Genomic DNA, 24,919 nt, shown 5'->3' with positions numbered 1-24,919 from the left:
TTCACCAATACTTTTATTGTCTATTATAATTTAGCCATCCTAGTGGGTGTGAAGTGATAGCTCATTGTGATTTTGATTTGATACTGAGACTAATGATGTTCAACATCTTTTCTGTGATTTTTGACCATTTTCTTGGGGAAATGTTTATGCAGATTCTTTGCCTGTTTTAAAATTGTCTTTTTATTATCGAGTCGTGTTTGTTATATATTATGCATACAAGTCCCTTTTTAGATATAAGATTTGCAAAAATGTCTTCCCGTTATGTGGTTTCTTTTCACTCTCTTAATGGTATCACTTGTAGCACAAAAGTTTTCAGTTTTGATGTAATTCAGTTTATCTGTTGGTAATTATGTCCAGGTTTTGATGTCAACATAAATTTTTATTTCACTTGGGTAAACACCTAGGACTGGGGTGGCTGGGCTGTATGGTAAGTGTATGTTTAAGTTTATATTATACTGCTGAACTGTTTTCTAAAGTGCATGAACGATTTTACATTCCCTCTAGCAATACTAAGAGTTTTAGCTGCTCTGTAGCCTCCTTAGCGCTTGATATTATCCTTTTCTAACTTTAGCCATTCAAGTAGGTATATGGTGGCATCTCATTGTGGTTTTAATTTCCATTTTCCTGGAAAATGGAAAATGAACTAATGATGTTGAACTTCTTTTCATGTGCTTATATGCCATCTGTATCTCTTCTCTGGTAAAGCATTCAAATCATTTGCCCGTTTTTAAATTGGATCATTTTTCTTATTATTATTTATATGGTTTCTTTATGTATTTAGATACAAATTCTTTATCAGATATCTGTTTTGCATTATTATTATTATTTTTGCCAGTGTGTGGCTTTGTCTTTTCATTCTCTTTATGCTGACTTTTGAAGAACAGAAATCTTTGTGCTTCTTTGTGTACTGTCTATTGATAAAAAGTCTTCACCTAAGCCAGGGTCACAAAGATTTTATCTGGTGTTTTCTTCCAGAAGTTTTATAGTTTTAGGATTTGCGTTTAGGTTGGTGATCCACTTTGAGTTGATTTTTGTAGGTGGTGTGAGAGAAGGGTTCAGATTTTTTTTTTTTTTTTTTGCATATAGATGTGCAGTTTTTCTAACATCATTTGCTGAAAAAATATCTTTTCATCACTGAATTACTTTGACACATTTGTCTCAAATCAATTGCCCATATATGTGTGGATATATTTCTGGACTCTATTCTGTTCAATAAACTTAGAGGGATTCAGGTCACACCAAGGATTTTACTGATTTTCTCAAAGAAACAGCTGTTGGTTTCATCAGTTTTCATTGGTTGCCTGGTTTTTATTTCACCAATTTCTACACTGATATTTACTCTTTCTTTTCTTCTGTTTACTTTGGTTTTAATTTGCTCTTTTTTTAAATAGTTTCTTAAGGCCGAAACTGACCCATTGATTTGAGACTTCTTGTCTTTTCTAACAAAGGAGTTTACTGCTGTAAATTTCCCCCAAGGTACTGCTTCTCAGCACCCACAACTTTTGATGTGTTGTCTTTTCATTTTTAGTTAGTTCAAAATGCTTTCTAACTTCTGTTTTGATTTTTTTGACCGGTGACTTATTTAGGAGTGTGTTGTTAATTTCCAGACATTTGGAGGATTTCCATGTATCTTTCTGTTATTGGTTTCTATTTCAATTCCATTTGGTCAGAGAATATGCTTTGTGTGATTTGAATACTTTTACATTTATTGACGGTCTAGGGTATGTTCTATCTTGGCGAATGTTCCATATGTACTTGAAAAGAATATGGATTCTTCTTTTGTTGAGTTGAGGGATCTATAATTGTCAATTAGGTTAAGTTGGTTGATAGCAGCATTCAAGTTTTCTATATCCTTAGTGGTTTTCTGTGAAGTTATTATATCAAATATCGAGAGAGTGGTATTGAACTCTCTAATCATAATTGTGGGTTTGTCTGTTTCTCCTTGTAGTTGTCATCTTTTACTTCATATTATTTTGAAGCTCATTTTATATTGATGCATAAGCATTTATGATTGTTATGTTCTCTCAGTGTATTAACCCCATACCATTAGGAAATTATCTTTTGATCTTTGGTGATATTTATTGCACTAAACCTCCTTTGTCTGAGAATAGTATAGCTACTACAGCTTTCTTCTGATTCGTGTTAACATGGCACGTGAAGGAGTTCAGGACATGCCACCCCAAAACATGCTACTTTGGTATATTGATTATTTTGAGCTAAAGGCGCTTGAAAAACCAGCAGGTGCATGCAAGAAGGGTGCTCTGACCTTCCCTTTTCTTCCTGAAAGCAGGCGTGAAACTCCCACATGAAAAATACCCTCCTTATACCAGGAGAAAGAAACATTCTTATTACCAGAGATGAGGAGTCCAGGCAGAGAGAAATCTGTACAAATAGACTTCGTTAAAATAATTCTTATCTTTCTTTAGTCTCCCCAAACAGTTTACTTTTCCACAATTGCCGCAATTTGTTGAACCTAGTATATACGCACTTAGGCCCTGCCATTTCTCTGGGTCTTCATTTTTCTCGTGGGAGCTCCCATGCACATGTGAAAAATTACTAAATAAAACTTGTATGCTTTTCTCCTATTAATCTGTTTTATGTCAGTCCTAGCCAGAAATCCTAAGAGGGTTGAGGAGAAATTTTACCTCCCCTACATATGTAATTTTCCATTCTCTTATATTTAACCTACTTCTGTCTTCATATTTATAGTGCATTTTTTGGTAGGCAGCATATAGTTGGATCTAATTTTTTATGCGGACTGACAATCTCTGCCAGTCTAAATTGTCAGATTGTATGTTAAGACAACTTACATATAATGTGATTATTAATATGGTTTGGTTTAAGTTTATCAGTCTGTTATCTTGCTATTTGTTTTCTATTTGTCCTGTCTTTGTTCCTTCTTTCATCTTTTTAATGCCTTTTCAAGAAACGTATTGAGTATTTTTATGATTCTGTTTTCTATCCTTTGTTGGCTTCAGGACTAGGACTGGGGTGAGAATGAGATATTTACCTTGAATGCAAAATTTAAAGGGATGTCAAAAAACTTAGTAATCAAGATAAATACTATATGAATTAATGTTTTTAAAATCAAAATTACTGTAAAAATCCATGATAAATAAAATAACAAAATTTTAAATATAAACATGATCATTATTTCTGATTTTTCCTTTTGCCTCAGGTTTCAGTATAGCTCAACATGACACTATTACTGACAGTGAGTCACATATTCCTGCTTCTTTGTGTGTCTATTAATTTTTATATTTTATACTGGACATTGTAAGGGATGCATTGAAGACTCTGGATTCTGTTGTCTTCCACCAAAGTGCGGAGTTTTGTTCTAGGTGGCAGTTGATAACGGCAGTTCATTTTGATTGTGGAGGCTTGATTTTTGGCTTTGTTAGAGTGGATGTATTTCGTTTTCTTCCTTAATCCTAAGAGGGTGTGATCCTTAGTGTTAAGGTGTGGCCTTTGGGGGGTTTCAGTGGGAAGTCTGAAGTGTTTACCAAACTCCTCTAACTTGGTAGGACCTGAACTCAAACTCCCTCCCACTAGGCAGCAATTTATATCTCTGCTGCTCTCTCAGCCTTCCGGCTCTTTCTTTCTACCAGGGTTTTTGGAGTCTCACTCTGTGCATACATAATTCAGAGGTCAGCCAAATATTTGAGGGTACTTCGTACTGGCTTTGTTGGCTTCTCCCATTATTTCTCCTTTTTCTACCCCCTTTCATTTTCAGTTGCTCTGTCATTCCTGAAAACCAGTCTCTTACTCCACAGTCCAATACACAGCTGCTTTCTGCTTGACCTCAATCCCCTTTTTGTTGTGAACTGGGGGAGTTCCTTCAGGGGAAAAGCCAGATAAATGTGGTTCTTATCCTGTTTGATTCGTCATTCAAGGGTCTCCTCTCCTGTAGTTTCTGCCTGCTTTTAGCTGTTCAGCTGTTTGCTATTGCCTTCAAAGAGTTGTGTGTGTGTGTGTGGGGGTGTTTTTTTGTATCTTGTCAGCAGTTTAGAATTGCTGTTGGCACAAGGGTCAGTCTGACAAAATAATGTTAATTACCAGAAGTTGGGAGTTCTTGCAGATTTTGATATGTAGTATTTTTCATTGAATTTGAAATATTTTCTACTTTTTATTGTGATTTCTGATTTTTTTTTTTGATCCATGGATTACTTACAGGTCTGTTTCTTAATTTCCAAACATAGGTAGATATTCCAGTTGTCTTTTTAAAAATATTTCCACCTGTATTTCACTATTGTCAGAGAAATACTTTATATGTTATCATTCTTTGAAGTTTTTTGAAACTTTTTTATGTCACAGCATATAGTCAAGTTTTGTAAGTATTTCCACGTGCCCTTGAAAAAAATGCTCTGTATTCATTTGTTGGCTCTGCTGTTCTATATATGTATTACTTAGGTGAAATTTGTTTATTGTATTTTCTGAGAGAAGTATGTTAAAAATCTCCTATTTTAATTGTGAATTTGCCTATTTCTCCTTTTATTTCTGTGAGGTTTTGCTTTACATATAGGGTACTTCATAAGGGGCATGCAAATTGAGAATTTTTACTGTTAAATTTCCTTCTTTATGAAATATCCCTTTCTATTATTTACACTGCTTTTCGTTTTACAAAAGCATCTGCTGTTTCATATCAGTGTAGCTAATTACCTTTTGTTGCATGACACAGCTTTTCCTTAATCCTTTTTACCTTATATTTTAGATGTTCTTTTGGAACAGCATTTAGTTGGACTTTGTTTCTTTGTATTTCATCTGAAAATCTTTTTCTTTTAATGGGAGCATTTGTTCTATTGACAATAACACTACAAATAAATGTGTGTTTAAATTCATCATCTTACTATTTGCTTTTCTATTAGTCCCACCTATTCTTTGTTGTCTTTCTCTTCTTTCTTGCTTTCTTTTAGATCAACTATTTTTTATGATTCCACCCACCCCCCACCATGCAGTTAGAAGTAATGCACTCTTTTAATATCCTCTTAGTGGTTACCCTAGAGGTTAAAACATGCATCCTTGACTTATCAAAGTTTAATATAAATTGGTACTTTTACCTCTTCCTCAGAAATGGAAGGACGTTAGAATACTTTCCATTTACCTGCTTTCAATATGTATGCTACTGCTGCAATGCATTTTAAATTCTCTCTATATATTAAATCTCATGAGACATTACTATTATTGTTTTATATTTATTTAGACTTTCCTACATGTTTACCCTTTATGTTGCTTTTTGTTCTTTCCTGCATCTCCCTTAGCATTTTTGTGATTATGCATTCTTTTGCTCCCCCCATCTTTCTTTTCATTGTCCCTCCAATTTCCCATCTCCTACTGCCTGCCTCCACCTGTAATTAGTTGAATTCCAGGATATTAGGTACACACTTGATAAAATTCTACTATGCTACATCAGATGCTTTTGTAGTAATCCCATGTATGTGTCTTAAGGTTTGATTTAACTAATTTCTCAAAAGTGAGGTCAATCTGTTTCTTTCAAAAACTAATAACAAGGTGAGTGTACCTTGGGGCATGCTTCATCTACATTAAATTTGCACTAAATCACTGCTTGGAAGAACTTGGATGGAAGGAGTCATGTCATTAACTCAAAGAAAAATCATGACATTGACATTATCTCTAGAAAAAAAGAAACTACCATCAAATGTGGTGTTTGTGTTGAATTTCACTTGCATGCATCCTGAAAAGCACATTGCGTTCATGTAGAAATAGCGCCAAAAACTTTAAGGCTAACTCTGAAACCTCTCAAAAAGATATATCTGAGTTGATTATATATATATAAAACATGTTATATATGAGGAGGAAATAGGAAGACAATAGCAATAGCACCTGGAACAGGGACCATCTAACATAGATGGACAATGGGTAGTTTTAGGCGACCCTAGAGTTCACTTAATCCAAAGTCCTCATTTTACAGATGGGGACGCTTAAGTCCAGAGAGGCTGAGTGACTTGTCTGACATCTCACCGTTAGTTGGTGGAGGGCTGGGACTGGAATCAAGGTCCCTTGGTAAGAGCAGTCACCTTCAATTACCTGCTCTCCTCAAATGGATTCAATCAGTGGGCTAGTGTTTTTGTGATCTGCAGGTATGGGAACTCACCCATTTGGTCAGTAGCTGAGGCCTCTGTGATTCTCCAGTGAACCATTAACCCACTTTGCTATTTGAGGCTTTAAATGGTATTTTTGCTGTGTCTAGTAGAGGCACAGTGTCTAGTGCTAGGTAGAGCCGAACTGGATAGCAGTGGAACAACCCAGAAATTATTTTCTGCTAAAAATCAGCCAAGTACTAGGAGAGGTGGGACTTAAGGAATGGGAGACATGGAGAAGAAAGCTCCTTTAGGTCATCATGAAGTATGCTAAAAAAAAAAAATCCTTTGAATTTAGATATCACCACACATAGTGTGTAACACTCACTTGATGGCAAATCGACTGGAGGGACCCAATAGTGTTGGCTCATTCTCTGGTCTCCTAGCTGTCCATCGAAGTTTTGTGCTCCTTTTTCATGAATGTCTTAGTCCATTCAGGCTGCTATAACAAAAATACCATAGACTGGGTGGCTTATATGCAACAGAAATTTATTCCTCGCAGTTCTGGAGGCTGGGAAGTCCAAGATCAAGGCTCGGGCAGATTCAGTGTCTGATGAGAACATGCCTTCTGGATCATAGGATATGTCCTTTTGGGAAAGTCCTCACATGGTGGAAGGGGCAGGGGAGCCCTCTGGGGTCTCTTTTATAATCCCATTCATGAGGGCTCCCCCTTCATGACCTAATCACTTCCCAGAGGCCCCGCCTCCAACTACTTTCATGTTGGGGATTAAGTTTCAGCATGTGACTTTTGGGGGGACACAGACATTCAATCTATAGGAAGGAAATACAATTATTGTTGGAAAGTGGCTGCCCAGCCGAGGACTTCATTTCCTAGATCCCCAGCATTTGATGGGACCATGTGACTGACTTAGGGCCTAAGGAATTGAAGGGAAGGAATTTATGCCAGGTTAGGCCCCTAAAATACTCCCATATGATCTGCATACTCTCTTTCCTTGTCTGCCAACTGCATGTTGATGCCATAGCAGCCTTGGAGGCCAAGTGCTGAAGGTGGCAGAGAGCCTACATCAGTCTGGATCCCTAAAGGACTACATAGAAGAGAAGCACTGCCTACCTTATCCATTATCACCAACTGAACTTTACATGATGTATTAGCAAGAAGTAAACTTGGATTGTGTTAAGCCATCGAGATACTAGTGTTTACCTGGTATTGCAGCTAACGGTTACTTTAACATAGTGACATCTAATTTGAATAATAAAATTGAATTTCCATTTGGAGTACTTGAAGCAACACTTGTGGGGAAGAGAGTAGAGGGAGAGCATAGCACAGCATGAGATCAAAGATCCCTAGCGTATATTAGTTCATCAGGCAATCAGTCTTCAGGTCGAGGTGTCGTGTGGACAATATCAGCCTACCTCTCCCCACAGAACACCCTGAGAACAGAAAGTTAGAGTATCCACATTTTATTACTTACAGAACATTACCTCAAAATATGAACTACCTCAGGGACCCAAACTCTCTGCCAATCACCAGGCTCATATAAACCTTAATATAATCCGTTCCCTGGAAGAAAATATTAACACCTGTTAAAATCCCCTGCACAGAGAACATTTCCCTGGGAGGTGTTCCTGCACTCATTTTGCCAATTTCAAGATGAATAAAACTAAGGTTTCTTTTTGCTTCTTCCCAAAATATAATTTATTATGTAACATTTACAACTTGAAAAAGAATCCGAGACTATTTTCATGAATAATAATTAGAAGAGTAATGTGCCTGACGTGGGCTACAAAGAAGGGCCCCCCTTTTCTCTGCTGGGCGCACGGGACAGTGGGGTTTACTCTCGAACCAGTCATGTGGAGCTCGGTGTGCTCCCCCAGATGCTCCCAGGGCCCCTGGGGTTGCTCTGCTGTTTAGAAGGAAATGGATGTGGAAGCAGTTGGTTTGCTGTATTGTGGCTTTCTTGCTTTACAGTGATACTTGCAAATACTACCCCTAGGGCAGTAGTTAATGGATTTGTTACTTAGTCTGGGAAGGCGAAGAGAAACTTCCAAAGCTCTGGGTGGTGGTGGGGGAGGAGCAGTGCTCAGAGGCAGTGCCTGTGTGGGTGCTGACTGGCTCTGCCACTTACCTCTGGGACTTTGAAATACCAAGAGTCATCACCTATGGTGGGTGGTAGCGGTAGGAGTGGCCCCAGACAAACGTAGGAGAGGAGCAGACCCGGAGGGCCCCTGGTAGGCCAAGGTGAGCCTGGATTCAAAATTCTACAGCTAAGGCTGGTCACAGCTCGACTCACTACTCGTCAGAGCTACTGGTCAGTCCCTCCAAACCCTGAGATCAACTCTCCTGGGCGAAGGCACCGCTAGGGTTCTGTGTAGACACACCCAGGACCTCACGAAAGCTAGCTGTGGGCAGCAGAGGTGACAGGAAGTTGGCCATAGCCAGTCCAGCGAGTGTGAGCCCCGTGCAATGAGAGCAGAATTTGGACTCTGACAGATCTGGGTTCAAGTTCTAGTTATGCCACTCTGGTTCTTCTGAACGCCCCAGCTAGTCACCACCACCAGGACTGGGCACGGGAAGGCAGTTACAGAAACTGTTAGCAGAACCCAGAGGTGGGGATTCTAATGCTCTTGGGCTTTATAATAACTATTTCTCTTTGAGTACTCCTTACTATCTTATTTGCAATTCTGGTACATCTTAAGAAAAAGATTGTGAACTATTCTACAATCAGAACTTAATTCCCTTTCAGTACGGCGGATTTCCCTGGGCTCTGGGTTGGGGAATAGAGTGGCTGGCAGAGGTGAGGCTGTGGAACTGGAGAGAAGGTGTGGAAAAGAGCAATGGGCAGTGTTCAGGCTGGGGCCGTGGCGTTGAGGTTGGGGAGAGGGGTAAGTGTTTATGGCCCCCTTCCCTTGCCTTCTCCAAGCCATATCTTTATTACTTTTGTTTGCTCTATTGATATTTCAAAAGTTTAAAGTCCTTCTTTGTCCCAGTGTTTTTATTGTCCAAGGGACCCACCTGGTTTGCCTTGGCTTTTGCAGAGATGAAACACTTCCTGTTTTGTTTTCAGAAGTAAAGCTCTCACTGCATTTCCACAGTGAATCCTGCAGCTGCATCCATCCCAAACACAGGGGCCTTGAGTGCAGGCAGCAGGGCCCACCTGCAGATGCTGGGCCTGGCCTGGACCACACGGCTGCTCAGCAGTTCAGTCCTGCTGGGTCCTCCCCACCGTTGAGGGTCCCTGGTGCTGAGAGCTGTGGTGGGGGAGGCCTCTCAGGCAGAATCTGCCCACAACCTCTGCCCTGTTGGAGGGTACAGGGCTGGGACTCATCTGCCCAGGGACTGCCCAACAGCTGGGGAGGGGCAGGGACTACGGAGGGCCAGTGGGCCTTTGGGAATTGTGGTTCTGGGAGTCCCCAGCCTTAGGCTCAATGTAGCCCAGGTCTGGTGTTTTCAAGCTTGTCTCCAGCTGGAGATAATGCTAATATCCCACACTTGCAGCTTTTTCAGGGCACTGGAAGATTGAGACTTTCTCTTCAAATAACAATGAGCATTTGTTCTGAGCCTTTGTGATAAGAAAGGAGAAAGAAAATCATTCTTAGAGGCAGGGGGAGCAGAAAACCATCTCAACAAAAGGCACAAACTTCTCATTATACATTATTATGCTTTCAAAGAAGCATTTGTGCAAGCACATTCTTTTGTTTAAAATAAAGTGGCTCTTAAGTCTTAAGACTATCTCGGCCGTGTCTTGTTTTGGGAGGAAAAATCTGATGGGGGGAAGCTGGTTGATGAGCTCTTTCGTCCTGGGGCCCAGCCTGGCAAGCTGCTCCCCTGAGGTGCAGCGTGATGCTGAGTTTTGCCACAAGCTGTCTTTTGGGGGGAGTGTGGTAGGACAATCCCTTATAATGGCGGATCCCTACTGATTTAGTAATTACCCCTCACCCCTAAATGAGAAAGCCAGGACAGATGCCCTGTACTAAAATCCTTACAGAATGTGATGTTATAGTGAGTGTCTCGGTATCCTTTGTACAATGCAAATACTTCTTCCATGAGGCGGCTGCAAAGTTAGAATTGCAGGACTCCAAAGATAAATTTCATTGATTCCCTTCCCTTTTTATTAATTAAAAAAGAAAAAAAACCCAAACCCAAAACTTAAACCTCTTAGGAGCAGTATTTAATATATAAAGACAAAAGAAGCAGGGACTGCCTATATTCTGCAAGTCTAGAGGCTTAGTGAAGAGTCAACACTTATTTAGAGAAAGTGTGTCTGAATGGAGCTCCGGAGGTCCTGGCTGTACTGAATTAGCAGAACCTATGAAGAGGTAAAGAGGTGAGTCTGTGAATTGGGCAGCCGCTGAGCTGGGCGGTTAAATGAACAGGCTCCGGACTATTCTGATCTCAGCAACCCATTCCCCTGGATGACCCTGAGCAAGTTACAGACCCTCTCCAGGCCTCATAGGAAAAATGGAGCTAAGAATAGTAACTCCCCGAGGCGAGGCTATGTATGTAAAGCAAACTAGCCCAGGGCCAGCCTGCAGGGACCTCTGGTTACCCCCGTTATTATGAGGGGCCTGCAGCTGTACCAGTATGTAGACGAGACTTTGCTATCTGCTATCTGTACTATCTCTTTTCCCTTCTCTTCTTCACTTTCCTCTGCTGCTTCTTCCCTGCCTTTCTACCCCCAGTCTTGGCACTTCCCTCCCTCCCAGATCTGAAGCGTCAGTGGAGAGGCCTGCTTCCGGTGAGACGAGGGGCCCCTCTGGGCAGCCTTGCGGGGATGTGCCAGGGTCTGGTCCTCTCTCTGCAGCTGCTTCCAGGCTGAGCCTCCACTGACCGAGGCCAGCCAGTCCTCAGTCTCCCCCTTTCCCACTTCACACCTCCTGGTGCTGTTCCTCCTCTACCCGATAATAAGCTTAGGTCAAAACTGACTCCACTCTCTTCCCGTCGTGTAAACTGAGCCTGCTGGTTTCCCTCTCCCAGATTCCCAGTTCTCCATGCTGAGTCCCTTCCTGCTCCCATCTAGTCTTCCTTATCACTCACTCTGCAGACCTGGCCCTGCTCCTAACTCCTCCTTAGGCAGTCTCCCTGGCCTCTGGCCTCAGCCACCTTGCCCCTCTCTTCCATTTCTATCCTTTCACATCAGCAGAAGTTGTATCTCTCTCTACTGGAACCCTGTGACATTGTCTAATATGTCCTCCTTAAAAAAAAACATCCTTTGTGTCATTCATCCTGCAAAAGAAAATCATATCCACAGAAAAGAAAGTCATTTCAGTTGCAGCTTTTTTGCAAAGACCCACACAAACCTCTTGAATCATACAGAAGGTCCCCATCGTGAACTTTACACCACTCCACTCCCCCCTGCCCAACTCGGGGGCCTCCCACCTCCCATTCCACAGTTTCCCCATCAGACCTCAGTCTCCAGATCCCCCTTCCCCAACATGGCGAACTGAAAGCTTAGTTCTGTGCTCAGATAAGCTGGTCTGGGAGAGCATGGACCTGGTCATCTTTCATGAGCACATTAGATTTCTGCCTAGTACAAGACATTGAGAGCACTCAGATACTTGGGAAGAAGCAGAAAGGTTAGATTCAGTTGTGTCTTACAGTTGTGATGACCTTGATTTATCCCTTGCTTTAAAATGGTTTTGGTCAACCAAACCATTAAGGACTTACCCTATCAAGCCCTTAATATTCTCTCAAAATTGAGGTAGGTCTAATTATTTGCTTTGTTCAGCCGAGGGACACGTGTGTGTGTGTTTGTGTGTGTGTCTGTGTTTGGTGGTTGGGTGCGCTTTCTCTTTGTACTGAAACTCTCTCCCTCGCAGCCACGTGACAGATGATGACTGCTTTTTGTGCTGCCTGATACATTGCTGTCCACTCAGTGAATACTGTTACCTGACTTCCATTCCAGCCCTGGGGGAATCTGGATTCACAGAGGAATAGAACCTTCTTACAAAATCTGGAGTATGATTGCAATTTTACTTTTGAAGCACCCGCTTCCCAGAGGAATAGCTAGTGATTGATGCCACTGTCAGAAACCCAGATGCACACACTCATACATGAGCCAGGAAATTACATTAACAGCTCGCCCAGCAGGCCAGCGCTGACTCACCCACTTGCTCCCCTATGGGAGGAGAGGTGATACGAAACCCAGGGCAACAGCAGGGAACAAACAAAGGAAAGGAGTTAGGGGGGACTGGGCTCTCAAATGTCCACCGGGTTTTTTTCCTTCCTCATCTTCTGCCGAGGGCAGCAGCCACAGGCTAAGGTCTGTAGTTATTTTGCTATGTGACCAGGATTGTGGGGAGTTATTTCATTTGTCCTGGAAGTGCACTGTCAGCTTGTTCTCATGGTGCATGTACAAGGGTGCGTACAGCTCTACACACATACCTTCGTGCATAAGAGGTCTACATTTTCCTTTGGGGTAGAAGTGACCTACCTAGGCTAAGCTCATGCTAGGGTATTTGTCTCTTTGGAGAGCAAGTTAGTGTTGATTCCAGCAGGATGGGGCGGCAGAGACTGGTTTGTTGCTCAGAAGATGCCTGAAAAATACTGATACCATTAGGGCAGAAGAGTGGAAAGCAGTCCAGCAGGCCTGCTGGCGACCTGTGGGTGTGAGGGGGTTTATCGGTAGCGGCAGGCCAAAGCGTTGACATTCTTGACCACATAAAAGCCCATGGTGACTGGAGGGATGACCAATGTCCGGCCGGCCCGCAGGGGGCGGGGCTTCAGTTCTGGGAGGGTCCCATCGTCCACCATCACTAAGGGCTGGCCGTTCAGCTGCACTGACCTACAGTGAGGAAAAACAGCATGGGACTCGTTATTGCCTTGAAAGGAAGCCATTGCAGCAAAGCCTGGGCAGCCTCAGATTGCCCCCGTCTGTTGACCGTGCCCGGCTGGCTATCACTGACTGATACTTACTCTGCCCAGGCTCTCAGCTGGGTGCTTTGATAACACACTCGAACATCCCAGCAATGCTCTGAGGAAGAAACTGTCCTTGCCCCATTCTACCTAGAGTACTTAGATGACTTGCCCAAGGCTACACAGCTTGTAGTCCTGGGAGCCAGGATTTGAACACAGGTAGTCTAGTTCCAGAGACACATCATTTATTTTGACAAGTTAAATGTCTCTGAGGCAGAAGCTGAAAAGTGTCTCATGTCTTATTTTTTTGTCTTTAAATCATAATAGCAGTTCAGTTTGACTCTTCTACCTAAAGAATTTTCTTCTACCTAAAGTGTGGAATGATGCATAGGCTTAAGGTGACTTCAGAAATTCCTATTTAACTGGCATCTTTCATTAGTTTATTTGGGAGATGAGAGAACTGACATTGTGTCACTTGTGTAGGGCGGTTCTGGAGGAGGACAGAGACTTATGTAACAACCTTCCTTTCTCTAATCTGAGCATGAGTTTCCATATCTAATATTTAATGAATGTTTACATTTTAGAGACACAAAGAAGTAGGTGATAAAGCAGGCATTTGTGATCTCAGTTCACCTGCGTTGCTTGCAGGTGTTTTTTTTGTTATCCTTCCTGTGTATCAGTCATTTTCAGCCCTGAGAAGGACTTAGAGAGCAAAGGGGAACGGCTCGTCACCCATCCTAGGCCTGTGGTACAGAATCCAGACAGTCTCCCAGCTGTTTCTGACGGGGGAGTGACTCAGACCGCCAAGTACCCACTGAAGCTCAGTTTTATGGGTCAGTAGAAAAGGCCAGAACCAGGCTACTAGCTGGAAATAAGGCTGTAAGTCACTTTGGAAAATCAGCATTACAGTGATGACTATTTCTGGGCCTTGCCCAGCCTCCAGTGTGATAACATTGTAGTGGTATCATCTGAGCTGTGAAGAGAATAAACTGTTAGAAATTGATAAAGAGGTCTTGGTTTAGTGTTCCTTCTGTGCTCTGAATGATAGGTTTAGAGAGAGATCATCAGACCCCTTGCTCAGTAGAGCCACGAACCCCCAGAGATAAGTGCAATGTAAATTGCTCCCAGGGGAGAGCTGGGCAGAGAGACAGCTCCAGGCCCGGCCCGACGTGGACCAGTTTGGGCCCAGTCCAGATCTGACAGGCCAGGGGGCAGCCCCCCCTCTTGTTGGTATGACTGAGGAATGAATGAACAAGCAGGGGGCTCCTGGGTGGAGAGCCAGGCCTGCCTCTGGAAGATGTGGAGGTGTGAGAATTGAGATCTAAAGGTCAATGTTGACCTCACCAAACATGCAAGAACCTTCTGTGACCCTCTCTGGTGAATACAGCGTACTCATTGGAGTGGAGGGCAGGGTGAGGAGAGGGGGTTCAGGTGCAAAAAAAGCCAGGACAGGCCTTCACAGTGTATTTTATTATTTGGTTCTAGGTTGTGTGAATATCCAAGAGCCAGACATATGCACTATCAAATACTAGTTCAATAATACTAATTAATCTTTCCAAAGCATACTCAAATTGCTATCACTTGAAAACCTTCAGTGGTCCCTCCTATATATGGAGTTAGGTGCAAGCCCTCCCCCTGAGGAGTTAGGCAACACCCCCTTAGATTCAGATGATCCCAGAGTATTGCCATCTCTGGGTTCTAGGAAGTCAAAACAAAGTGTGAGAAGCAAGCCTTTTCATTTCCATACTAATAACGAGTAGTTATTCTGCAACAGGCTCCATTCTGATTTCCTTATTGGTTGGTTAAAAAGCTGACTCAGGTATGGTTGGAACCAGGGAGCATGATCAAGATTGTGGACTGGTCTCTAATTCCAGGAGCCTGCCACTAACTTCCTAGACGGCTCTGGCAAGTCTCTTTACCTCACTTCCCTCAGTTTTGCATCTGTGAGAATATAGGCTATATAGGATGTAGTACGAATGAAATGAAATAAAAAATGTGAAAGTGCTTTGAAAGCATAGTGAGCCATGTAAGTGGGAGATGGTGTTTTTTTTGTTACTCTTTTCATTGTCATTCTGGGTAGGTAAACTTCTTGGTCCTTGTACTGTGGCACTGACGAGTTTCATGACTCCTTGCCTAAAGCCCTCTCTTCCCTTGGTTCCCGTGGTAGCGTTCTCTCTCTCTCTTTCTCTCTCTCTCTCTCTCTCTTTCCCTCCGTTTTCCTCCTTCATTTCTGCATGTTGTTTCCTTTTTGGGGGACTGTTCCCTTATAGCTTCCTCTCAGATGTTGGGGTTGCTGGTGCTTGGTCCTGGGACCTCTTTGCTTCCCACACTACATGCTCCAGCTGGGTGCTGTTACCAACACCCAGGACTTTAATTACTATCTGCATATCGATGCTTCCCAAACCTGTATCTCAAGGCTGAATCCTTCTTCTAACTTATATCTCCACTTGGCTGTTCCACAGGAACTTTATAGTCACGTGTCCAAAGTCAAGATCTTCTCCTCAAATTCTGTCCTTTTCTCTGCCTTCTTATCTTTGGGCTGGTACCACCCTCTATAAGATTACCTAAGCCAGAAAGCTGTGGTCATCTGGGTCTTCTCCCTCAGGTCCCAGGTATGGAGTCGCTAAATCCAACCAATTCTACCTTTAAATATTTTTCAGATCTGCTTCTTTCTCTCCCTTCACTGCTATTATTTTAGTTCAGAGTTTTCCCTGTGACCTATCTCCTTGCCCCTGGCCTTGCCTACCTCTCCTGTGCGGGCCACATTGCTGACAGAGCCATCTGCTGCTGTCCCTGCTTCAAACTCTCCAACAACGCCATCCCTTCCACCTTAATCCGGACGATGAAACCAAGCTCCGGCCACCTCCCCAGTCTCAGATGCTGCCAGTGCCCCTTACTGCAGTGCCACCTGTGGATCCCAGACCTCTGGGGGTGGGCTTGGGCTGAGTAGGCAGTCATTGTAAGGACATCATCAGTATACGCATGAACAGGTTGTTCCCAATGAAAAACAGTTAAATTTTGCCCATAAATGAGGTAGATCTTTCTCAAATGAATATGTCAGTAGATCCTGGTGGGAATAAAATATACCAGTTTATTAAAAAAAAAAGTAAATATTTTTCAAATGTGAATGCCTGTAGACACTTGGGATTAATAAGACACAAGTTCATTTAAAACTGCTATAAAATTCCTAATAGTTTTTTTGGGAGGAAGGGGGCATCATGTGCTTTTTTCAAGCAAGCGGTTTTTAAAGGGACAAGTACTAGTGTGGGAGGGCTACGACATTTGTTGCCATTACAAAGGAACCTCGGAACCTGAGCGTACCTTTGGCCCAGCGTGACCAGATTAAATGACTTGTAGTTCCACTTTGGGTTGCTGTGTGTGGTGCTCCCTCCTCCTCCTCTGCGGGACTAACTGCCCTGGGGCCCTGCCGAGCCTGCTCTCGTGTTGCCCCCTCTGGGGAACCCTCTTTGACCCTTGGGTTAGGAGCCCCAACTCTGCACTCTCGTGTACCCAAAGCTTATAACCACCTCACTGAATTGTGGGGACTTACCCACTCTGCCCCTCACTGGGCTGTGAGCTGGATGAGGAAGGGTCCAGTGCCTTTCATCCCTAAGTACTCGGTGCCTAACCAAGTGGCGTAGAACTGGGATGGAATATTTTCTGAACAAGTGAATGGACTTTTGAGGCTCTTTCACATTATTTCTGGTATTCCTGGACTGAGTTTCTCCAGCTCTAAAGAGGCTCCCTGGAGGTTTGCTGAGCGTCTTTACAGATTTCATTAATGTACCAATTACTCTTGCTCTCAGTGGCCCTGGAGATGTTAGATAAGACCTGAGTTATCGCTGATTCTCACAGTCACTCACTAGATAGCTTATCCCAACTGGACACGTGGCCGTTGATCATTGATAGCGTTTTTTCATCCTTACAAAAGATCTATATGACCACCTCTTAGCTAAGCCAACTCGAGTTAATTTTGTGAGACCTTAAGTCCTCATACAACCTTATTTACAAAGTTCCGTCACTGTAACGATGGACAGTGTGGTTTACCACCTCCATTCTAATTTTCCTGCTTACATTTTTATTTTAATATTTATCCTATTACCCAGTTAAGTCATATCACACTAAATATTACAATTATCTTCCACTCTTATGCACTGAACAACTTGTAAGTTTACAAACATATGTTAATGATAAAAAATCACTGATTACTGAGCACTGTCTATGTGAAAGGCAGGATGCTGTGATTTATTCTATCACATTTAGTCCTCACAACTACCAACTGAGGCAGGTGTTAGCATCCCTACAGATGAAGACATCAGAGTTTAGAGGGGTCTAAGATTCACCTAAGTCACATAGCTGGTAAGCGGTAGAGCTGAGATTTGCCCTGCAGCCCTTCACCACAGTCCTATTTGGCCTCCCTTGTGACTGCTAAAAGAGCCCTGTGAGGTACACAGGCAAGTATTATTATTATTATTTTTGTAACTTCACTATTGAGATGAGGTCAGAGAGGTTAGGTGGCCTGGGCAAGGTCACATAGCTAATAGGTGGCTAAGCTCTGTCTTGGATTCAGGCCTCCTGATACCTGTTTCTACTATTTCGTGTTGTTCCCCAATTCCAGATGGCACTCACTAGGATCATGTTTCTTTCTTTGAAAACCTTTCTTATCATATTTTCATCACATTCTGGGACCTCCTTCCTGGCCTGTGACATTTCAAACCAAATGCTAAATGATCCAGTCCATGTTGAGCTATTTCTCTTAATTCCCTAGCTGCTGAGGGCTTTTAAATTATCCAAATATTAGGACAACTGAGTTTTTATCACCATCTGTTTTTTCAAAGTCTGAATTGCTTTGTTCCTGAACTTGTTTTCTTTGCATGCTATTTGAAATGGGATTCAGTGTCTCAACTTGGAGTCAAGTCCTCTGCTTCCCAGGTCTCTGTGGGATCCCCTTGGCTGGGTCACCCTCCTTCCCCCACCACCTGTCTACAGTCTCTGGTCGTCATGGCTTACTTTATGGTTCTTGCTAGCCATGGATACTGAAGCAAGCTTTCAGCTGTTCTGAGGTCTCAGGGAAGCAAGTCTAGTGAGCATGTTCTTTGCCAGTCTTGAAGATACTTTGCTGGTCTCTGGCCTGACTCTGGCTGGACTTCTGTGGGAGCAGAGGCAAGGGAAGCCTGCGTATTATCGGGAGCAGCCTGGGGAGCTAGTGTCTGGTTTCTGCTGGCATATTTAGGGCCTTGAATGGGACTTAGAGATAACTAGTTCCACCTCAGCCACTTTGAGAAAGTGATTTGCCTTCTGTGAGCTGGGGTTTCTCCATTTGTATGACAGACTAGATGAACCCTAAGATTCTTTCTGGCTCCCACACCTTTCAGGTTGGCTGCCCACAGCCTAATAGCTAGCCTGAAGCAGAGTTTAATGCCAAATTCAGAGTGATCCTGCACAGGTAGAAATCTGATCATGACATTCACCTGCCTAAATGCTCAGTAGCTTCCTGCTGATCTTAGAACATTCTCCAAAGTCCTTACAAGACCCCATGAGCGAGGCCATTCACCTCCGTCTGCAGCCCGTAGAGGCCCCTGTAGCTGCTGCCCATTGCAGCTCCCCACCACCTCCCACCTCCTTGCATTCTGTGTTCCAGTCACAATCTTTCTACTCTCAGCGTTTTTGTACATGTTGTCACTCTTCCTGGAAACTTCTCTGTATTCCATCCCTGCTTCCAGCCTCTTTTGCCCTGCTAACTCCTACCTGTCCTTCAGATCAGGTGCCCGCAAAGCACTCCCTATCACCCAGTACTTCTCCTGTCTCTGCACTCGTCACAGCACTGGGATCGCTGACTGCTTGTCAGTCCCTCCCCTAGTCAGGAAGACCATGTGTCCGCCCTGCTCATCTCGTGCTCTCCTGTCCACTAACCCACATATAGCAGATGCTCAGTAAAAGAAGGATGGGATATAAATACATGGGTAGACGAACTACAATCTGGAAGGAAAAGACACTGTGGTGGGAGGACAGAGACTTGAGTTAGAGTCCACATCTGAGCATGACGTGTGCAGGCCTAGAAATGTCACAGTTGGCTCTGGTCTGGGTTTCTGGATTGTTAAATGAGAGGGAGGGAGGGAGGGAAAGCAGGAGTGGGGAGCAGAAGGGAGAGAGGAAGGAGGAGAGAAGGGAGAAGGTATAATAATCTGAGGAGTGTGGGGCGGGGAGGGTATCAGCTCCCTTTGCTGCTCAATAACCCGCACAACCTCCTGGCTTCGACTCTGGTGCCAGCGTGCTTCCCCGCGCGCCACTAGAGGTCCCCCTTGCTCTTCACAACGGTGCTGAGAGCCCGCGCGCCGGCTCCCCCGAAGCGGAGCCCCTGCCTCTGCCCCTCCAGCCTGCTCTCCGGTCCCGGCAAGGCCCGGAGACGTGCGCGGCCCTTGGCCTCCTGGAGCAACAAACCGCAGGATCACTCCAGTCCCGACAAAAACTTCGTTGCGGTGCACTCGGCACCCCCGCAATGTGGCTAATATTAAGGAACCGTCCGAGGCCGGGCTGCGATTCCTGCCGGGGGTGCGGCTTCCCGGCTGGCGTGCAGGGAAGGGGGCGCAGGTGCGGGGCTGGCGGCAACGCGCGACTCAGCGCCTGGCTCTCCTGCCTGGGTCCCGGCGCCCCGCCCTCCCGCCAGCCGCACCTGTGTGCGCTTTAGAGGCCCCCGAGGCCCAGTTGCCCGTGGAGGCCCCCTCGCTGAGTTAGGAAGCTGGTGTGTGCAGCTGCCCTGCCCTTCTCCAGCTCGGGGGCAGGTTAGAGCCGGGAGGGAGGCCGGCCGGGTTTGAGGACGGAGGGGCCTCGCTCAATTTCCCTGCTCCGGGAGAGGCTGTGCATCTGGAGTAGCTTAGAGAGGAGGTTCCTTTGAAATGGCCGTGAGTGATGCTACCCGCTGAGGAGGGCCGCTCGGAGGTGGCCGCAGCAGGCTAGTCCCCACTTGCCCAGCTGAAGCAAAAGCTGTAGGATGCTCATGACCCCTCTCAGGGGAGCTCCTACTCCTGAGGGGTCACTGGGAGGATTACTTCCTCCCAAGCGTGTCCTGAAGCTTTCTCCTATGTGTTAGGGGATTGTTCTCCTGCTAGGCTAATTGTTCTCATTTCTAAATTTTCAGTGGCACGTGGTTCAGTGCCTGCTTGCGCATGATAGTGGTTCACATTAATGCGTGTCGGGTTCCACTCAGTCAGCCTCTCCAAGGGTTCTCATGTGGTTGGTTGGACACTCCAGTCCCTTACTCTGCTGTTGTTAAAGAGAGGAGACAAAGTGAAAAATGGAGGTGAACGCTTCCTTTTCCCCTTACCCCTTGAAAAGCCCGCATTATATATGAAGTTCCTGGCCACTTAGACAATTTGAGGCTGATAAGATCATTTGCCCTATGTCCTGTTCTTTGAGAGCATATTGAAATAATGAGGAGTTTCAATCTAGCTTCTGTATCACTGAACTAGGACTCCTTTATGCAAGCAGAGCTGGGGATTTTTAGGCAAGTTGTTAGGGATGTAAGCTTTTCCTGTTTGCAGTTAGGTTTGGGGGTCATGATTTGATCTGTGTTCTATCCAAGTCTGTGTAATAATGGTTTATGCCATCATGGGATCCTACCATCTGCTTCTAGTGGTTTAAAATAACAGCACACTTGGCAAACAAGGTGAGAGCCCAGCTAAGGAACCTGGATTTACACTGATATTGTTAACTTCCAACAGAGGAGGCCGTCATCTGGGGGCACTCTGGGAAGACAATTTGATTCTGTGACCATCTCAAAGCTCCATGTCATAGGCATATCACACTCAAACCACAATAGAACCAGCTATTAAAATCATGGAGACTTTACCATGTGGTTAGCCCTGTTCCCTCCCATTGTAAAGACTTGGTGCCATGATCACCGACATTCACAAATGGTATGAAAGGGGCATTACTCATAGTCCTACTGTTCTTTGTGTTGTACAAGTTCAATTATAACAGATGTAATCCTTACCCACTATGACAGAAAACACAGAAATATGCAAATGTGTGGTCAGAGGCACTATAATTAACACATTACACAAGGGGAGAGAGAGAAAGAAAATCAGACCTCATGGCCTGGATTTCAAGGCCTTCTGCATTCTGGCACTAATGTATTTTTATGGCCTCTCCCCTCACCTCATAAAGCATCCTCTATTCCAGTCACGTGAGACGATATGCTATGGCCCCAAACAAAATGGCCCTTGAACTTTCGTACTTCTAAACCTTTAGTAAGCTCATTCCATTGCCCGGAATAGCCTTCCCTCCAGCATTTCCTAGATGTATGGCTCATCCTTACAGCTCCTGCTCAATGGTCCTCAGCCCTGAGGATTTCCCAGATTCCCAGGTTAGAATTCAACTCTCCCTTCCTTACGCATGCATCCTCCTATATTTACCCTCTGTGGTCGGTCTTGTCTTAAAGTATCCTGTGTGGGGAGGGACCAGGTTTCCCCAGTCCTAGTTGTGTGGAGCTGGAAGGGGCAGTAGAGGATCAGAAGCATTCTCTTTATTACAGGCAGTCTGCAGGTGAGATCAAGAGAGTCAGGTAAAAGGGCAGGCGTGTGTGTGCACAGACAGGTTTTCCATATGTGAGGGTATGAAATAGAGTCCATTAGTCATGCCCAAAATGAGTTCCATTACTGTAAGGTCACGGATTCCTGGAAACCTATTCAAATATGTTAAACCAAAGGGATAAATAGCTCAGTTTGATCAGATTTTGACAGTGTTCCTATAGCATCAGGTGCACTGGTGTACCCTCAAAAGGGAAAAATAAGATGTCCTGGTGGCACAGTTTCTGCTCCAGGGTCCACAGATGTCAGAGTACAAAGAGTGTGGTGACTCTGAGTTGTTCTAGAGAAGGTGAGTGGGGAGGAGGATAGGCTGTCAAGCGACTGCTGGTGTTTGGCAGCTGGTCCACAGCTTGGAGCTCCAACCCCTTGTCTGAATGAACCACATCCTGTTGTGGGTTCCCGATGCTTGGCAGCCAAAGAAATACTGATTCAAGGCCCTGGACCTGCTATAGGGATGAGGTGGATTAGGACTTGTCAGTTCCCTGAGGCTTATGTTTGTCCATCAGCTAAACCACAGCCTCTGGAGGATGTGGAGAAAGGAGAAGACAAGGGTAATTTCTTCCCTGCCCACCAGAACTGCCTATGTATTCTGCTTCCCTGCCCCTCAGTTTAGAATCAACTGCCCAGAAACGTGTTAGCTTTACTCTAAAGTGCTCATTTACCAGGATTTCATCTGGGTCACCTGGAACAGAACAGAAATCTCTGCTTGCAACGAGGGTCCCCAAGTGAGTGGAGCTGGGGTGGGGACACCACAGTATTGATGGACAGCTATGCAGAGAGATTCCAGCTGCTGGGAGTGATCTGGAAGAAAATGTATTCTAGAGCTGAGAGCAAATGAAATCTCTCAGAAAGTAACAGTGAAAATGTTGGATTCCTAAACATCTTGGTTTAAGATGTCAAGTCACCGTAAAATATAAAAGCATTTTATAATCCTCTAATCTGCACAGAGATCTGTACATTACTAATCTGGGAGTTAAAACAAAACAAACAGTAAAATCTTTGGGAACCGTACACATCTTTCCACTTAGTCATAGAGAACTCCCAGGGGCTCCTGGCATGTTCGCACCTTTGGCAAAATGGCTTAGTGCCTGAATGAAGAATAGAATCTGGGTGAAATCAGAGATGCAAATCAGCTGGAATCTTGTTCCAGCATTTTCTAGAGGGACAATAGTTCTCAACTTTGGCCACATATTTGAATCACCTGGGGAGCTTTAAAAAATACTGGTTTCTGGGTCCCAGTCCAGAGCCTGATTTAATTGGTCTGGGGTGTGGCCTGGGCACTGGGGCTTTTAAAGGCCCCCAGGTAATTCAAAGTAGAGCCACGGTTGATCAGCACGAGCTGATGACGAAAAAGTGGGAGTATGTTGGTAGCTGGGGCAGGGGTCGGGGATCAAATAGTTTTCTAACCATTACGTTCTAAATTTCTTTTGAATGAACAGGTTTTTTCTTACTCTTTTGGAGTACCATGTAAGAGGCCACATTTTTTAAACTAAAAATAACATGTGAACTTTTCAAAGGCAAATTTTTTGTTGAATAGTGTAGAGTGAGCACTTCTGCTATTTCTGCAGAACTGCTGCATCTAACGTTTTCCCTGTAGTGAGCGCTCTGGTGCAATGGACGAGCTCCTCAATATGCACCAGGGAGGGGTGTGCGTGGCACTTCACAGCAGGAATTCAGAACCAAATCCAATGGAGCATCTGCACAGATAAAAAACTCTGTATTTCTTTAGCACTGAGAAGGAAAAGTGTGCTTTTCTTGAAAAGCAAGGTCGCTAAAGTCATTTAGATTCCTCTCAGGTCTTGGGCTGTGTCACAGAGAGCTCCCCACAGACAACGAGCAGTTCAAGCTCTCTTCAGGCAGAAGGCACTAAGGGGGTTAAATATATCATTCAGTACCCTCACTATATTTTCCAGATATGTATATAATTAGTTACTTAGATAATGCTGTGTGCATTGCTTATAGCTACTCTCTCTTTAGGAGCCACCAAAAACCCTCAAATGAGCACAAGGGTGAAAAGAATCCAAACTCCTCTAGGTCTTGCTGAGTAAGCGTACATTGAGTAAAAACTGGAAGGCTTATTTCTCTACACTTTTACTTCTCCTTATTTTTTCTATAGACTGACTCTGAGCCTTAAGTATAAGAATTCTTATAAATACATATAGTCATATATATTTATATTTATACTTTCACAGCATCTATTTCAGACTTTCTGAACTGGAACACTAACTTGAACTTTGCTGGTTAGAAGTACCACCTTCCTGTTCACCTTCAACCATTTCGTACATCTCCCCAATCCCAGGCATCTCTCTTGCCTCTCCTTGCTCCCAGCCTCTGCGGCTCCTCTGTCCCTCTGAGGGGCTCTGAGTGGCCTTTCAAAAGGCCTGCAGGTGATGTGGTTACATGTGCAACAGCAGGGCCTTTACCTCCAGGAAAAAGAGGTCTCCACCATCTTTTTTTCTGACATTTTAAAACTGGCACCTGAAGCCCTGCAGAGGTTAACAGGTTTCCTCACACACTCTCAGCTTAAAAAGCACTATTGATGTTCCTTAGCTCTTACAGAACATCAAAGCGAATTCCAAACGCATTAAAGTAATGAATATAACAAATGAAACAAAAAAGAAACTAGAAGAAAATAAAGATATATATTTATCTGATTTCACGAATATAAGTAGATAACCATATAAATGGAAAGAAGGAACCACAAAGCAAAAGGTAGATTTAACTGTATAAAAAGGGAACACTTCTGTATGTCAAGATAACACCCTAAAAATGAAATAGTTGGAAAAATAGCAAATAAAATGCTGAGGAAAATATTTCAACACATATGATAGGTAGCAAAGGGGAAACTGCCTTATATTAGAAAAAACTTACAAATCATTAATAAAGTGGATAACAGCCCAATAGAAAAATAAACAAAGGGGATGTAGAAAATTCACAAAAGCAATAAAATGCTAATAGATGCAAAAATTTCAACCTCACTAATACTTAAAGAATACAACTTAACATAATAATACTGTTATTCATTATGAAGTTGGAAAAGATTTTAAAATATTACTGTTCTGTGTTGGTGAGGTAAATTGTAATAACAAAATGTTCACATTTCCTACTCCTTCTCAGACCTCCACAACTAAGCTTGTCTGAGGTAAGAAAATTGAACAGTTAATCATATGAGATAAGTTTATATAACTCAATGGATTCCAAGGTGAACAGACAGGGAGTGATCAGGGAACCTGCTATTTGAGGAATGGCTGAAGAAGCTGAGAGTGTTTAGATTGGAGGCTAGAACTCTAAGGGAACACATATTGGAAAATTGTTACAAGGATGGTATAGATTTACTCTGCTTAATTTTTCTAAAGCAAGGATAGAAATGGGAAGAAAACACCCTTTGGCCACAAGTAAGGAGGATCTTTCCTGCAATA

At 43.7% G+C, this 24,919-nt stretch overlaps 1 protein-coding gene across 2 annotated transcripts in view; it reads right to left on the bottom strand.

The window, feature by feature from the left end:
• Window positions 1-7,550: 7,550 nt before the first annotated feature.
• HPSE2 (heparanase 2 (inactive)) overlaps window positions 7,551-24,919 on the bottom strand; it is a 587,685-nt gene continuing 570,316 nt past the window's right edge. For both annotated transcript variants that reach the window (XM_030865297.2, XM_030865300.2), the window contains one exon: window positions 7,551-12,841. In XM_030865297.2, the coding sequence (XP_030721157.1) occupies window positions 12,676-12,841 (166 nt within the window). In that variant the 3' untranslated portion in view covers window positions 7,551-12,675. The remainder of the gene's footprint in view (window positions 12,842-24,919) is intronic.

This window comes from Globicephala melas, chromosome 16 (assembly GCF_963455315.2).
Source record: "Globicephala melas chromosome 16, mGloMel1.2, whole genome shotgun sequence".
Taxonomy (NCBI): Eukaryota; Metazoa; Chordata; class Mammalia; order Artiodactyla; family Delphinidae; genus Globicephala; species Globicephala melas.
The sequence above is the reverse complement of the archived record's forward strand: the minus strand, read 5'-3'. Positions and strand labels throughout refer to the sequence as shown.